The sequence below is a fragment of the Camelina sativa genome, chromosome 3, assembly GCF_000633955.1.
Source record: "Camelina sativa cultivar DH55 chromosome 3, Cs, whole genome shotgun sequence".
Taxonomy (NCBI): Eukaryota; Viridiplantae; Streptophyta; class Magnoliopsida; order Brassicales; family Brassicaceae; genus Camelina; species Camelina sativa.
Genome location: NC_025687.1, coordinates 1,927,681 through 1,941,301, shown reverse-complemented (window position 1 = coordinate 1,941,301; position 13,621 = coordinate 1,927,681). Strand labels below are relative to the sequence as shown.

Sequence of the window (13,621 nt, the reverse complement as noted above, 5' to 3'; positions counted from 1 at the left end):
GTTATATTATAACATCCATTCATATATTTTACCTCTTGGTAAACGTTGACTATGAAAACAGTCTGAAACACTACAAGATATACATGGATAAGACCGAACAAAAGTTTCGAAGACATCTTTTAAACAATCAAATTTGCTACACACCACAGAACAGTCTCGTAAAAGCTAGGATGGCACCGAGAATAGCAATGTGCTTGAAAAAGGGAGAGCTTCTGGGATGAACATAAAATCCTGGGCGACCAAAAACGTTTCACCAGAAGTAATATCTTTTTGCCGGAACAGAACAAACAATGACCCATTATTCTACGATTTCCCCTTCTTCTAGTCCATCAATGTTGAAATCAGTAGCTAGATTTTGGAGGTCGCAGTTATCATCTGAATCCAGTCCCTTTGCAAACTCACATTCAAAGTTGAAATAATCACCTGGGTTCATTTCCGCGAAAAGATCCGAGTATGTGTCTATCAACTCTTGGTCAAACTCAAAATCCCCTAGTTCTAAGGGATCAACCTGAGGATGCAGATTGTCGGAAACCCCACCCTCTTCTGAGGCTCGCTGACACGGGTTATAGTTGATTTGTTTCATAAGATCAAGAACCTTTGGCTCAAAGGAGTCAATGTCGTCTTCTTCTATTTCCTCTACTCGGGAATTTATGCCATTTGTGCTTCCATGACCATCGTGTAAGGAATCATTAGGATTAGGCGTCGTGTTTGCATGGTAGAAGTCTTTGATAACTTCAAAGTCATAGGTCTGTGAAGGTAGATATACATGGATCACCGGGTACTCTAATATAACTAGTTTGGCAAGCTGTTGCCTCAGAGGAGCTTTGATGTTCAGCTCCTTGAAAGGAGCCTTTGCACCCTGTGACAAGGAAAAAAAAAGGTTAATATTATGTTTAGACATGGCATAATATTTCTTACTATGAACCAACAAAGATGGGGGAATGATAGTGGGAAATAAAACCAAACCTTTGGGTATAGGCGTATAAAAAGTTTGAGAGAGTCAAGATCCACATCACAAAAAGGCTTGAGCTTGTGAATCCACGGGCCAGGCTTGAGATGATTCTCTATCACCGAGCATAGATTTGTATCTTCACCAACTCTGGGATGGATAGTATAAGTATCAAGAGAGACAGACCAATGAACAAAACCAAGTGCCTCAATAAACAAATATGATTACTGGTCCAAGAGAATACTAACCCGTGGTCAACAAGAATCACATCCGTAGAGTGAAACCGCCACTCAATTGTCCACGAGATGCATTTACTCCTACGGCAAAAAACCATCAACCGCAAAGGACAGGTCAGGAAGTAGGGCTATAGAATCAATTTTAGTTGAAACATCTTTCTTTAAAAAGACGATCAAGATCATCAAACAGATTAACTTGAAAACTTTAACAACTACTATAAGTCTTTATTCCTAACCATACACTAGGAGGGATAACAGCACAGCTGAGAGTAACACCAAATAAGAACAAAAAGCCTTGATTTTGATTTAACTTATATGCAATCTCAGGATTACCTATTATCGTATCGACTCTGATTGTTTTCGCTCTTCAACATTCCACTAGGGGCAAACCATAGCTTTGTTCGGCGGCTAGCAGCAGCATTGCGAAGGCTCCGAAGATAATGGGGTAAATTATAAAAAGGGTATTTGCATAACTGACTACTCCTTCTCCGAGCAGACTCGGCCACTCTTTTTGTTTCTTCAAGCATATTGTAGTCTAACCAATAGAGAGAAAAATTAATATAAAGAAAAAAATCTGAACTTTAAAGATGAGATTTTTCAAAACCAATTCACGAAATTGAAACTTTAGAGATTTAATTGTACCAGAAAGAAGGAGGTTATCGTCGAACTGAGAGAGGGGAACGAAGTCGGTGAGCTTCCTTTTTCCGGTACAACCTGTTCGCTTCTTGTGGGCTTTCACACAAGAGAGGCCACACGATCGAATAGAACATCCGGGACATTTGTACTTCCAAGGATTTAGCTTGCACTCGTCGCAGACCGAACCTTCCATCTTTCTCTGGAATCAATTTTGTCTCTCCTCGTAGAGGAGGCTCTGGTGGTTGTGGGCTAGCTCAGGGTTTATGATACTAGAGAGGTGTCGAAATTAGGGTTTTTAAAAAAGAGTAATTTTGGAGGTAAATAAATAAAATAAATCTGTAAGAGGAGATGTATGTTTCAAATTTTACATTTAAGTCCACCAACTTATAGTTTCTTTTGAAATATATCTCATACTTGTTTTATTGTTTATAACGTAAGACTTGATCCAAAACGAGCTTGGATTATAAAAACTAGAGATTTTTTTTGGTTTTATCCATGTTCAAAAGTCTGGAATTTTGAGGGCTGGGTTCATGAAACATGAAATATTACAAACATAATTCAAGAAGAGACATAGTAACAACACAGCCCTAAACAAACACAGTTAATACAAAGATCTAGTGATGTTTTCCTATTATTATTAGTCGTAAGGGATCTGGATATACGCAGCATCACAGACGAATGGGATATCGGCGTACATGCCCGCAAGTGCACACCGTATGCTTTCCAGGACGGTGAACAGATAAGCAAACGCAACAGCGGTCCAGAAGTGCATCCCAAACTTACCCCAATAGACTCCGAGAGGCATCCACTTGCTGACGGTTCCAATAACCTGAAGAGCGATTTCAAGAAGCATACCCATCACTACATGGAACCTGAAGAAGTGAGGCCATTCTTTTCTTCGCACTATCCCTAGATAAGCTACAAAGAAGTATGCCATGAGGAACCAGCTTGGCAGTCTTCCAATGGCGCCCAAAAATGGGTAGGTTAAGAATTCAAAATCTTCTAGGAACGGGTGGAGATGGTAAGCGGTTTCTGCGTACATCCAAGTTTCGTGCAGAGGCATTAGGTAAGGTAGGCATGCCAAAGTTCTCCACCACCATTGTGGCTTTTTGGTCATTGGAGGAAACCGGAAGCTGGAAGGTACATCTTTTGATGCTCGCGGGGTCAAGAGGGTTTTTCTACGGACAGGTAACACAGGTAATGTACCAGACAGACTACCTTGTTCTCCATTCAGAAGCAGAGAAGACGAGGCTGACAGATATGACAGAGGCACACCTGAAACAATCAAAGATTGAGTCAAAAAAACAGGAACTTTAAAATACCACAAAGACACTTGAACTAATTTCAGCCTATATTCAAGTCTTTTAACATTCACACATCATTAGAAATTCATTGAATCAGGGATATATGATGAAGTGTTTGAATCCAAACGAGTAGAAGAAATCAACATACCTCTCGGCACTCTGGAATGAAGCTCATTAAATGGTGAAGGTGATCCCCACGAGTTCTTTATGACAGACAATGAACTTCGAGCAAGACGATATTGAGTCTGTCCTGCTGCTGCAGCAGCTCTGTATGATGATGACTTGAATGCCCGAGAGCTCGTTAGAACATGTGCACTTGGTGTGCTGCACCCAGTTATCATCCTTACCAAACTAAACTACCTATATACAAAAACCAGATGAACAAAAAAAAATCTTTTTAACTTTTATTTCATCAAACAAAAAAAATGGGAAACCAAATTTGAACAGACGACTGTAGAATATAAAAATCTGAACCAACAAACACAAAAATCGTTAAGAGATTCCAATTAAATTTCGATTCCCTAGAGATTACTCAAGACCAGCTAGAACATTGCAAACCTAAACCCAGCGGTTCCATGAAATATATATATAAAACCCATAAAGCAAACAAAATCGATAATAATTCTAAAACCCCATGAGATAACTTAAAGGAAAAGAAGAAGTTACGAACCGAGGCTGAGAACAATCGTCGAAGCTGGAGGTAGAAGAAGAAGAGCAAGGGTTTTATCTATCGCGCATTCATCCTTTGTGAATCCTATCTCCTTCACTCTCCCAACAAAGGAAAGTGGCGATCTCTCTGACTCTCACTTTAACTCCTGTGCTTAAATTTACATTAATACCCTCAGGCTCATGATCGGCCCAGAACCTAGAAACCTTCCAAACGAACAAGAGGGTTTAGCGCAATATTAAACCGTGACCCAAATTTGAAACTTTTTTTTTTTTGTTCTACTTCTTAAAACATCGAATCGACAAATTCCTTCCGCCGTCGGAATGTCGATTCCCGATTCCAACTCCTCCGCATCTGTAACGGTTTCTCCGTCTCTCTCTACCGCTTCCGCAACTCCTGCGAGACCAGTAAACACTAACACACCACCGTCGCCATCTTATCCACCTCCTGCTCAGCCGCCACCACCGCCGTCTCAGCCATCTCCTGTTCCGCCGCCACCAACGCCTCCGACTTACAGACCCGTTGTTCATCTTCGCCATCCTGTTCCGTTACAACAAGCTCATAATAACCTCTACGCGCAGTCAATTCCAAACTTACGCCCGAATCAAGATCCGTCGGCGGTTCTTTACCCGTTTGCTCCTCCGGGTCGAGGTCGAGAGTTTTCAGCCCGAACCGTTCGAGGGTTCGTCGCTGATCAGAGTGGATACCCTCCTCGCCCCGGTATGGTTTACAACCATCTACAATATGGGCCGGCCCAGATTGAATCCATGATGCAGTACATGAAGGAGAGCCGTCCTCAGATTCCTCAGTTACCACGCCTTGGAGCGGGTTCTCCTGTTGTGTCGGGTCCCAGGAGAGGAAGTCCTCAGTTCCTGCAACCGCGGGTCAGTTTTTTTTTTTTTTTTGCATTTCTTTGATTATTCAACTCTGCTTGGTTTGTTTCATTTGTTAATGCTAAGATTCTAGTTGAGTAGTGGAAAGATTATTGGGGAAAATGCTTCAAGAAACTTTGAATCTGACTTAGTAGATTGGAGTCTTAGTAGAAGTGTATATGACTGTGTGCTGCGGCTGATGAGTATCCATTTTCTTCAGAGTGCTTCTCATTCGAACTGATGCATGTTGTTTCTTGACTTCTGGATTATACAACTACAACTACTCATGGTCATTTGTCAATAGGTTTAGAAGAAACTCTCTTTTGTCAAATACAACTACTCATGATCATTTGTCAACTAATGTAGGTTGCCCCGCCCCGAGCTTCAATTCTAGACACTAGCAGCAATAGAAAGGCCAGGTGAACATCAAATTTCTCTACTTTGATATTATCTTTCTTTTGGTTTCACTGAGAATACATGTTTTTTAAACTTGTTCGAGAAACTTAGTTGTCCTGCTGTTTCTTTTTCCTTGTTATTAGAAGCAGGGATGGGGCTCTTGTTCTCATTAGAGGGAGAAAGGTACGCCTACTATGTGTCTCTGATGTACCGCTGTTTGAGAGAGTTTGCAAAAGACATCTGTTAAGTTTAGATTGTGATACTTCTAACTGTTTACAGGTCAGAATCACTGAGGGAGCTTCTCTTTATTCACTTGGTCGATCGTGGTTGAAAAATGGTTCTCACGTAGGAATTCAGGTTCGCATCATTATATTGCTGCAGTTAAAGTAAACAACATAGATGATTCTTTCTTGATATGTTTTTTTCAAGCCAACCTGTAGTTAAATGATCTTCAATTGCATACTCAAAACTTCTTCAATTGCTCTTACAATTGAGTTTGTGCATCTGCAATCTCTCCAGCGTAATCAATTAGGGTAACCATATATCTGGGACCAATCTAACTTACAGCTTCTCTATTGACAGTCGCAAAGGACTGGTATAATGAAGTCTTTGCCAAAGCCGTTACCTGTGGATATGACAGAGACAAGTGGTCCAGATGATCCAGCTGATGAAGACGTAGTGGTTTGTGTTTACTTTTCAAGAACCATAGATTTTTGTCTGAGCTGAACATAGCGCATTAATCTGATTCTTTCTTGCCTTGTTACTAAATGATGTTTCAGCTCTTGCATTGTTGTTACTAAATGATGTTTGAGTCAACTCTTTTCTTTGATTATATCAGGACGAGGAGGCTGTAGAGGAATTAACAGAGAAGGATCTTTTGAAAGGGCACATCGAGCGAGCTAAGAAGATCCGTGCACGGTAAGCTCCACAAGAGTTCTTTTGCTCTTTAGTTCTTGTAGTACTTGAAAGACGCAAGATTCAGGGATTAGTTTTCTTATATCATCAAAGCAGTCTAGCAGGACATTATGGTAATTGAAAAACGGGATTTTTCTTTTGTCTTTCAGATTGAAAGAAGAACGGTTGAGGAAGATCAAGAGGTACAAAGAAAGAATAGCTCTTCTTCTGCCACAATCCGAAGAATAATGATGAAGAGCAACTAAAAGGGTAAAATTTTGTTAGGACGTAGCATTTTATATGACTGTTGTTGATTTAGCATAGTAAGTACCACGTGCAGTAGGTGTGTTCTTCCTCCTCTTCAATAGATGAGTAGGACTACTCAATTGAATTGTGTGTGTCATTCTTCCTAAAACAGAGGAAGATAAAAGTTGTTTCCGTAATTTTAGTCAGTTTTTTGTTTTAACCAATTTGACAATACAGTTTTCTCAATCGAAGGGATTAAATGATTAATCTTAAATCATCTTTCTAATAATAAAGAAAATCTGATTTTAGAAAGAAAAAAAGGAAAAAAGGAATTAAGAAGATGAGATTAGTGGAAGTCGCTAAGTGGATCAGAGGGTATAGAGAGAGAGAATAGCATAGGGAAGCGGACAGAGAAGATAAACAAACCCTCCTATTGCCGCGTCGTCACAACCACGTGTCGTCATCCACCGCTAATATTCTCTTTTTTCCTCATGCTACTAAGCTAGTCACTCACTCTACCGATGATCTCTCTCTCTCTCTCTCACTCACGTTAAATCCGCCATTTGTGTAAAATCTCTCTCACCTTCTTTCTTTAACCCGGAAGCATCTAAAAAAAGTATACATTTTCCCGCAATCACTTTTTAGCTTCTCGATTGTTTACACGTCACATTTTGAGCTCTCTGTTTCTTTCTTTCACACTAACTCAATTCGAGTTTCTTACTCTCCAAGAAAGAACGGAAGAGAGCCTTCATCTCGATCGTAAAGTAATGGCGGGGAACGAGTGGATAAATGGATATTTGGAGGCGATTCTTGATAGCCAAGCTCAGGGGATTGAAGATACGCAGCAGAAACCACAAGCGGCTGTGAATCTGAGAGAAGGTGATGGACAATTTTTCAATCCGACTAAATACTTCGTCGAGGAAGTTGTTACTGGTGTCGATGAAACCGATCTTCACCGGACTTGGCTCAAAGTCGTCGCCACTCGCAATTCTCGTGAACGCAACTCTCGATTGGAGAATATGTGTTGGCGAATATGGCACCTCACTCGCAAGAAGAAGCAGGTTCTTATTACTTTTTGTGGTTTCTTTTTTTTTTTTTTTTTGGTTTTTTGGAATCTGTTAGCTGAAACGATTCAATGGTTGTTTGTTACAGTTGGAATGGGAGGATTCGCAACGGATAGCGAATAGGAGATTGGAAAGGGAACAAGGAAGAAGAGATGCGACAGAGGTTTTATCTGAGGATTTATCAGAGGGGGAGAAAGGAGATGGTCTTGGAGATATTGTGCAACCGGAGACACCTCGTATACAGCTGCAACGCAATTTATCCAATGTCGAACTCTGGTCTGATGATAAAAAGGAGAATCGTCTTTACATTGTCCTCATCAGGTATATGTTGCTTCTCTCTGATTCTTCTTCTATTCTGTTAGATCTACTACATATCAAGAGTGTGTTGATTTTATCAGTTTGCACGGCTTGGTTCGTGGGGAAAACATGGAGCTTGGTAGTGATTCTGATACCGGTGGACAGGTACATTATGTTCTTCTATGTTTTGAATAAGGCTGAATCCGGTGTCTCGGCTTGTTTAAAATTGATTTCTTTGTGAATGTTTAGGTGAAATATGTTGTGGAGCTAGCTCGAGCTTTAGCGAGAATGCCTGGTGTGTACCGAGTTGATCTGTTTACGCGCCAGATTTGCTCATCTGAAGTTGATTGGAGCTATGCAGAGCCCACGGAGATGCTAACCACTGCTTCTGCTGACGATTGTGATGGCGATGAAACCGGGGAAAGCAGTGGAGCTTATATCATTAGGATACCATTTGGTCCACGGGATAAGTACTTAAGAAAGGAGATTCTCTGGCCTTATATCCAAGAATTCGTTGATGGAGCTTTAGCTCACATTCTTAACATGTCTAAAGTTTTGGGAGAACAGATTGGGAAGGGGAAACCAGTGTGGCCATATGTGGCTCATGGGCATTACGCGGATGCAGGAGATACTGCTGCTCTGCTTTCTGGTGCTTTGAACGTTCCTATGGTCTTGACGGGTCATTCCCTAGGAAGAAACAAGCTTGAGCAGCTTTTGAAACAAGGGAGGCAATCAAAGGAGGATATCAATTCCACTTATAAGATCAGGAGGAGGATCGAAGCTGAGGAGCTTTCTCTGGATGCTGCAGAGCTTGTTATAACAAGCACGAGGCAGGAAATTGATGAACAATGGGGACTTTATGATGGCTTCGATGTAAAACTGGAGAAAGTCTTGAGAGCTCGTGCTAGACGCGGTGTTAATTGTCACGGAAGGTTCATGCCAAGAATGGCGGTAAGTACACCCAGAACTAGCCAGCTTGGAAAAGTTGTGATTATAGAGTAAGTTTGAGTGATTAGGTGAGCTCGTTGTGCAGGTTATTCCTCCGGGAGTGGATTTCACAAACGTTGAGGTTCAAGAAGATACACCTGAGGGTGAAGGAGATTTGGCTTCCTTAGTAGGAGGAGGAACCGAAGGATCTTCTCCTAAAGCGGTTCCAACATTCTGGTCTGAAGTAAGTTGTCCTATGGAGTTTCATTATCTTCTTTAGAGGTTTGTTCTGCAGATTGTGTTTGATGTTTAGCTGCGTGAACTTTGCAGGTTATGAGATTTTTTACAAATCCTCACAAACCAATGATCTTGGCATTATCTAGACCAGACCCAAAGAAAAACATAACCACTCTTCTAAAAGCTTTTGGAGAATGTCGGCCTCTACGGGAGCTAGCTAATCTTGTAACTGTTACATGCTTTTTCGATTCTCTTAAGGCTTGAAACCAATATTTCTCTGTTTCTGAAATTCTTTCCCTGTGCTTTGCAGACTTTGATAATGGGAAATCGAGATGATATAGATGAGTTGTCCTCTGGAAACGCAAGCGTTCTTACAACCGTCTTAAAACTCATTGACAAGTATGATCTTTACGGATCTGTCGCATATCCAAAGCATCATAAACAGTCTGACGTTCCTGATATATACCGACTTGCTGCACATACAAAGGGTGTTTTCATAAATCCAGCTTTGGTGGAACCTTTTGGCCTTACACTCATCGAGGTAATGTATGCATATGTGTTATATCATATATGTGTAGTCCTTATTAGCCAGTGCCCAATCCAGTTAAAACCAAAATTGACAAAATGCAGGCTGCAGCTCATGGACTTCCTATGGTAGCAACCAAGAATGGAGGACCAGTCGATATACATCGGGTAAGCAAGGTGTCCTGAAACTGAAAATCATTTCAATTGGTAATACTTTTTTCTTTCTCATGCTATTCAAATTCAGGCATTGCACAACGGTTTGCTTGTGGATCCACACGATCAAGAAGCAATAGCAAATGCGTTGCTGAAGCTGGTATCAGAGAAGAATTTATGGAATGAGTGCAGGATTAACGGTTGGAAGAACATTCACCTCTTCTCATGGCCTGAGCATTGCCGGACTTACCTTACACGTATAGCCGCATGCCGAATGAGACATCCGCAGTGGCAGACGGATGCAGATGAAATGGCTGCTCAAGACGATGAATTTTCACTCAACGACTCTCTGAAAGACGTTCAAGATATGTCTCTGAGACTCTCTGTGGATGGAGATAAACCGTCGTTGAACGGGTCTCTTGAACCAAATTCTGCTGATCCTGTTAAACAAATCATGAGCCGGATGAGGAAACCTGAAATCAAGAGTAAACCGGAATTACAGGGGAAGAAGCAAGTTGATAACTTGAATAGCAAGTATCCTGTTCTGAGGCGGCGGGAACGGTTGGTGGTTCTAGCGGTTGATTGCTATGACGACAAGGGAGCACCGGATGAGAAATCTATGGTTCCGATGATTCAGAATATTATCAAAGCCGTGCGGTCGGATCCTCAAATGGCTAGAAACTCTGGTTTCGCTATTTCCACTTCGATGCCGCTTAATGAATTAACTCACTTTTTGAAGTCTGCAAAGATTCAGGTGAGCGAGTTCGACACATTAATATGCAGCAGCGGGAGCGAAGTGTATTACCCGGGAGGGGAAGACGGAAAGCTTCTCCCGGATCCTGACTATTCCTCGCATATCGATTACCGATGGGGCATGGAAGGGCTTAAGAACACGGTGTGGAAACTGATGAACACGACAGCGGTTGGTGGTGAGTCTATAAACAAAGGCTCTCCGAGTCTTATTGAGGAGGATCACGCATCGAGCAATGCGCATTGCGTTGCGTATCAGATCAAAGATCGTTCCAAGGTAAAGTTGTTGTTTTTGGTTTTGCTGCTGTACCGTTATATAATGCAGTATCTAACTAGGGTTTCATCCAGGTGATGAGAGTGGATGACTTGCGTCAGAAGTTACGACTTAGAGGCCTCCGTTGCCATCCGATGTACTGTCGGAGTTCAACGAGAATGCAGATCGTTCCTCTTCTTGCTTCTCGATCTCATAGACCAATTTCTAAAAAAAAAACGAAGAGAAAAATCTGATTCCGGAATTTTAGTTGTTGAGATATAAGAAGAAATTTATATTCAAGTACGTAAAGCAAACAAAGGTGAACCACATGTTGATGGGATTCTCAAATAGGTAACTATTTTTGAACACCATGCATAATAATTGATCATTCAAATAAAATAAAAAAGTTGGATTTCACCTGAAGCTGAGGTCAACCATTAGCCAAGTGGAGCCAAATGCGAACGTTAGACGAACTTGCTTTTTTTGTTTTTGTTAATTTTTTTGTAGGTTTTTTTTACAAATAATATTTTTAAGTATATTTTTTTTTTTGAAATTTTAATTAATGTTTCATTGCTTACAGAATTTTAAGAAGATATTATCATATTTAAATTAAAACTAACTATAATATTTTCACAAACAATATTTTAAGTAAAGTAGTAAACCTTTCTATTTAATAATTCTTTTAAAAACTGGTTTACGTAATTCGAAGAAGAGAACCAGGAGGGATTTTGAATTAAGAACGGTTCGAACTGAACCGGAACTAAACCCTATACCTCTGTGAAATCACCTGAACCGGTGAGATCCTCCTGCATCTCGTAGAGAACGCGACGGAGAGAGAGGAGATAGAGAGGGCGAGTCCATGGCTCTCTTTCGATTTATCCCTTCTCGGAAGCTTCAACCGCTGTTTTTCAGCAGAAGTGTTGTTGTAAATGTCGATCAATTCGAGCTGCCATGCCTTGTGTCGCGTCGAGCTTTCTTCTCTACTCAGAAGCTCGTAGGCGATGAACCAGTACTCGTGAGTTTGTTTGTTCTTAATTTTGTTGTTGACCTAAGTTTTACTGATTCAGCTTTACCTACAGTATGAAATTAGTGGCAAATTGATCAACTTTATTATCGAAATTTGTACAAAAGACATAACTTTTCGAAATTCAAAGAAGTTTTTTTTTGGCTCTGGGTTGTCTCTTTTGAGTTTATGTCTTCGTTTTGTGTATGTGTTTAGACGACCCTAATTAATAGATTTTATAGTCTCATCTTTCTTTCCAGATCCGAATTCTTTATGCTTTTTACAGATTTCATTTTTATATGGCGATTTCTGGAATGTGGGACTAAATGTGTTTGGTTAAACTGAAACAGGTTCGAGATTTCATACACACTGCATTATATGATCCAAAACAAGGCTACTTCTCTCAACGATCAAAATCTGTTGGGGTTTTAGAGAGAAGCATTAAGTTTAACCAGCTTGAAGGTAGGCTACAAAAGTTTAAGTTTTACTTTACTTCACTTGCTTAAGTGTTAGCTAGAAGGAAATGCATTTGGTCTTTGGGATGTTATCTCTTTATGTTTAGTAAGTCGGTTGTTTTTCTTGTCATAGGAAGGAAAGCGTATATGAAACTCTTGGAAAAAGTATACAAGCAGAGTGACATTTCTTGGTTTACTCCCGTGGAGCTTTTCAAGGTGAAATGCCGTGGATTAGTTCTTTGTTGTTTTCTTGGAAAAGCTTTCACCTGTTGTAAGTATCCTACTTTATGATGCCAATTATCTTTTGTAGCCTTGGTATGCTCATGGGATTGCAGAAGCTATATTGCGTACCACAAATCTCTCAGTTCCATTAAAGGTATTTTATTTAATTTCAGTTGTTCAGGCTTTGATATATAGCCCAGTCCTTTATCCTGTTCAGTTGTTCATGCTTTGAAACTTTGAAATAGAGAAACCATGGTTTACCTTTAAAACTGTTATAACTTAGAATCGTTTGAACTCAAAGTTGAAGGGTGGACAGAAAGGAATGCCATTAAATTTTTGTTTAGATTTTCATCCCACTTTGTGAGTTGAAGTATACATATGCACTGATTCTTCTTTTAATCAATCCCACTTGAACTGTTTTCTTAGATCTATGAAATTGGTGGTGGATCCGGCACGTGTGCTAAGGGTGTATTGGACTATATAATGTTGAATGCTCCTGAGAGAATCTACAATAACATGAGCTACATGTACGTATGCTCAGTTTTCCTTTCTTCTCATTTTAAGCTAGCATGGATGGTACAAAATCAGTTTTGGCTGGAACTTCAACATAGTAAACTGTTATGAAACATGCTACAATATTAAATGCATGCTATTTTTAACGTGTATCAGTTCTGTAGAAATCAGTCCTTCACTGGCTAAGATTCAAAAGAGAACTGTTGCACAAGTTGGAAGTCATCTATCAAAGTTCCGAGTTGAGTGCCGTGATGCATCTGATCTATCTGGATGGAGTAAGGTCTTTTTGCTCAGCACAAGGCAGATTCTGGTTTTTTTGTTTCCTGTGGCTATGTTGGAATTGTTTTTCTTTTCTTCTGAGCTATGCTAGAATTAGGTACTTGGTTTAAAATGTTAAATGAGTGAATTGTTTGCCAAATTTTGTAATGTAACATTCTTGGAAGATTAAGCTCGTCAGAGTCAGATGAGGTTATACTACTAGATTGTCCTTGAGTTGGAATTAGCAATAATTCCTAAGTTTTCTCTTGAGACTACTTATTAATCACGACATAATTTAGCCAACTACATATTATTCGAACAAGTTTCAGTTTAGTGACTATGAAGTTATCTATCTGTGCCTTTTTTTTTTTTTGGTCAACATCTATCTGTGCTTATATAGTAAATTTTTAAACAGAGAATGTGGAGCAACAACCGTGCTGGGTGATAATGCTTGAGGTATGTAATTATGTAGCTGTGGTTTCGTTTGATAGGTAGAAATTTTGTATTAAAGAGAAATCATACGTCTAACTTATACAATTGCAGGTGCTAGATAATCTCCCACATGATCTTGTCTATTCTAAAAGCCAAATTTCCCCATGGATGGAAGTCTTAATTGAGAATAAACCAGAGAGGTACTACGAATACATGTTTGGTTCAAACGAAATCTATTTCTACTTATAGTGATCACGATCTCTTATAAACTGTAGCGAAGCACTCTCTGAGCTATACAAGCCTTTAGAAGATCCACTGATCAAGCGCTGCAT

At 40.0% G+C, this 13,621-nt stretch overlaps 5 protein-coding genes across 6 annotated transcripts in view; 3 read left to right on the top strand and 2 right to left on the bottom strand.

The window, feature by feature from the left end:
• Nucleotides 5–2,119, bottom strand: LOC104762779 (box C/D snoRNA protein 1). The gene is made up of 5 exons (XM_010486144.2): nucleotides 1,828–2,119; nucleotides 1,519–1,720; nucleotides 1,198–1,266; nucleotides 967–1,099; nucleotides 5–859 (listed from the first exon to the last, which is right to left on the bottom strand). Exons 1-5 carry the CDS (start codon nucleotides 2,012–2,014, stop codon nucleotides 299–301), a joined length of 1,152 nt encoding a protein of 383 aa, XP_010484446.1. The 5' UTR covers nucleotides 2,015–2,119; the 3' UTR covers nucleotides 5–298.
• LOC104762762 (protein TIC 20-I, chloroplastic) lies at nucleotides 2,320–3,900 on the bottom strand. Its single transcript, XM_010486120.2, has 3 exons — nucleotides 3,796–3,900; nucleotides 3,274–3,485; nucleotides 2,320–3,096 (listed from the first exon to the last, which is right to left on the bottom strand). The coding sequence occupies exons 2-3, from the start codon at nucleotides 3,464–3,466 to the stop codon at nucleotides 2,459–2,461; spliced, it is 831 nt and encodes a 276-aa protein (XP_010484422.1). The 5' UTR covers nucleotides 3,467–3,485; nucleotides 3,796–3,900; the 3' UTR covers nucleotides 2,320–2,458.
• On the top strand, nucleotides 4,008–6,406 carry LOC104762751 (proline-rich receptor-like protein kinase PERK9). 2 transcript variants are annotated; one of them, XM_010486113.2, is made up of 8 exons: nucleotides 4,008–4,676; nucleotides 4,759–4,851; nucleotides 5,031–5,083; nucleotides 5,204–5,243; nucleotides 5,340–5,417; nucleotides 5,643–5,741; nucleotides 5,899–5,978; nucleotides 6,125–6,406. In XM_010486113.2, exons 1-8 carry the CDS (start codon nucleotides 4,116–4,118, stop codon nucleotides 6,201–6,203), a joined length of 1,083 nt encoding a protein of 360 aa, XP_010484415.1. In that variant the 5' UTR covers nucleotides 4,008–4,115; the 3' UTR covers nucleotides 6,204–6,406. The 2 variants fall into 2 exon arrangements, with proteins under 2 accessions (XP_010484415.1, XP_010484411.1); XM_010486109.2 differs by lacking the exon at nucleotides 4,759–4,851.
• LOC104762737 (probable sucrose-phosphate synthase 3) lies at nucleotides 6,521–10,772 on the top strand. Its single transcript, XM_010486091.2, has 10 exons — nucleotides 6,521–7,261; nucleotides 7,353–7,585; nucleotides 7,663–7,726; nucleotides 7,811–8,512; nucleotides 8,595–8,732; nucleotides 8,819–8,950; nucleotides 9,036–9,266; nucleotides 9,356–9,418; nucleotides 9,495–10,430; nucleotides 10,502–10,772. The coding sequence occupies exons 1-10, from the start codon at nucleotides 6,968–6,970 to the stop codon at nucleotides 10,658–10,660; spliced, it is 2,952 nt and encodes a 983-aa protein (XP_010484393.1). The 5' UTR covers nucleotides 6,521–6,967; the 3' UTR covers nucleotides 10,661–10,772.
• The window catches only part of LOC104762742, a 4,794-nt gene continuing 2,206 nt past the window's right edge, over nucleotides 11,034–13,621 (top strand). Inside the window, exons 1-9 of the mRNA XM_019239453.1 lie at nucleotides 11,034–11,421; nucleotides 11,760–11,871; nucleotides 11,998–12,080; nucleotides 12,175–12,240; nucleotides 12,513–12,613; nucleotides 12,756–12,874; nucleotides 13,273–13,313; nucleotides 13,401–13,489; nucleotides 13,565–13,617. Coding sequence (XP_019094998.1) covers nucleotides 11,266–11,421; nucleotides 11,760–11,871; nucleotides 11,998–12,080; nucleotides 12,175–12,240; nucleotides 12,513–12,613; nucleotides 12,756–12,874; nucleotides 13,273–13,313; nucleotides 13,401–13,489; nucleotides 13,565–13,617 — 820 coding nt within the window. The 5' untranslated portion in view covers nucleotides 11,034–11,265. The remainder of the gene's footprint in view (nucleotides 11,422–11,759; nucleotides 11,872–11,997; nucleotides 12,081–12,174; nucleotides 12,241–12,512; nucleotides 12,614–12,755; nucleotides 12,875–13,272; nucleotides 13,314–13,400; nucleotides 13,490–13,564; nucleotides 13,618–13,621) is intronic.

What these genes read in the sequence shown, in the direction of transcription:
- LOC104762751 (XM_010486113.2), top strand. Translation starts at nt 4,116, where the DNA reads ATGTCGATTCCCGATTCCAACTCCTCCGCATCTGTAACGGTTTCTCCG. An exon ending in CTCAGTTCCTGCAACCGCGG is followed by an intron (nt 4,677 to 4,758) that starts GTCAGTTTTTTT and finishes CTAAGATTCTAG; the next exon opens with TTGAGTAGTGGAAAGATTAT. An exon ending in GTTCTCACGTAGGAATTCAG is followed by an intron (nt 5,418 to 5,642) that starts GTTCGCATCATT and finishes CTCTATTGACAG; the next exon opens with TCGCAAAGGACTGGTATAAT.
- LOC104762779 (XM_010486144.2), bottom strand. Translation starts at nt 2,014, where the DNA reads ATGGAAGGTTCGGTCTGCGACGAGTGCAAGCTAAATCCTTGGAAGTAC. An exon ending in CAGAGTCGATACGATAATAG is followed by an intron (nt 1,267 to 1,518) that starts GTAATCCTGAGA and finishes TTTTTGCCGTAG; the next exon opens with GAGTAAATGCATCTCGTGGA. An exon ending in TTATACGCCTATACCCAAAG is followed by an intron (nt 860 to 966) that starts GTTTGGTTTTAT and finishes TCCTTGTCACAG; the next exon opens with GGTGCAAAGGCTCCTTTCAA.
- LOC104762762 (XM_010486120.2), bottom strand. Translation starts at nt 3,466, where the DNA reads ATGATAACTGGGTGCAGCACACCAAGTGCACATGTTCTAACGAGCTCT. An exon ending in TCATTCCAGAGTGCCGAGAG is followed by an intron (nt 3,097 to 3,273) that starts GTATGTTGATTT and finishes TGATTGTTTCAG; the next exon opens with GTGTGCCTCTGTCATATCTG.
- LOC104762737 (XM_010486091.2), top strand. Translation starts at nt 6,968, where the DNA reads ATGGCGGGGAACGAGTGGATAAATGGATATTTGGAGGCGATTCTTGAT. An exon ending in CTTTACATTGTCCTCATCAG is followed by an intron (nt 7,586 to 7,662) that starts GTATATGTTGCT and finishes TGATTTTATCAG; the next exon opens with TTTGCACGGCTTGGTTCGTG. An exon ending in TACGGGAGCTAGCTAATCTT is followed by an intron (nt 8,951 to 9,035) that starts GTAACTGTTACA and finishes TGTGCTTTGCAG; the next exon opens with ACTTTGATAATGGGAAATCG.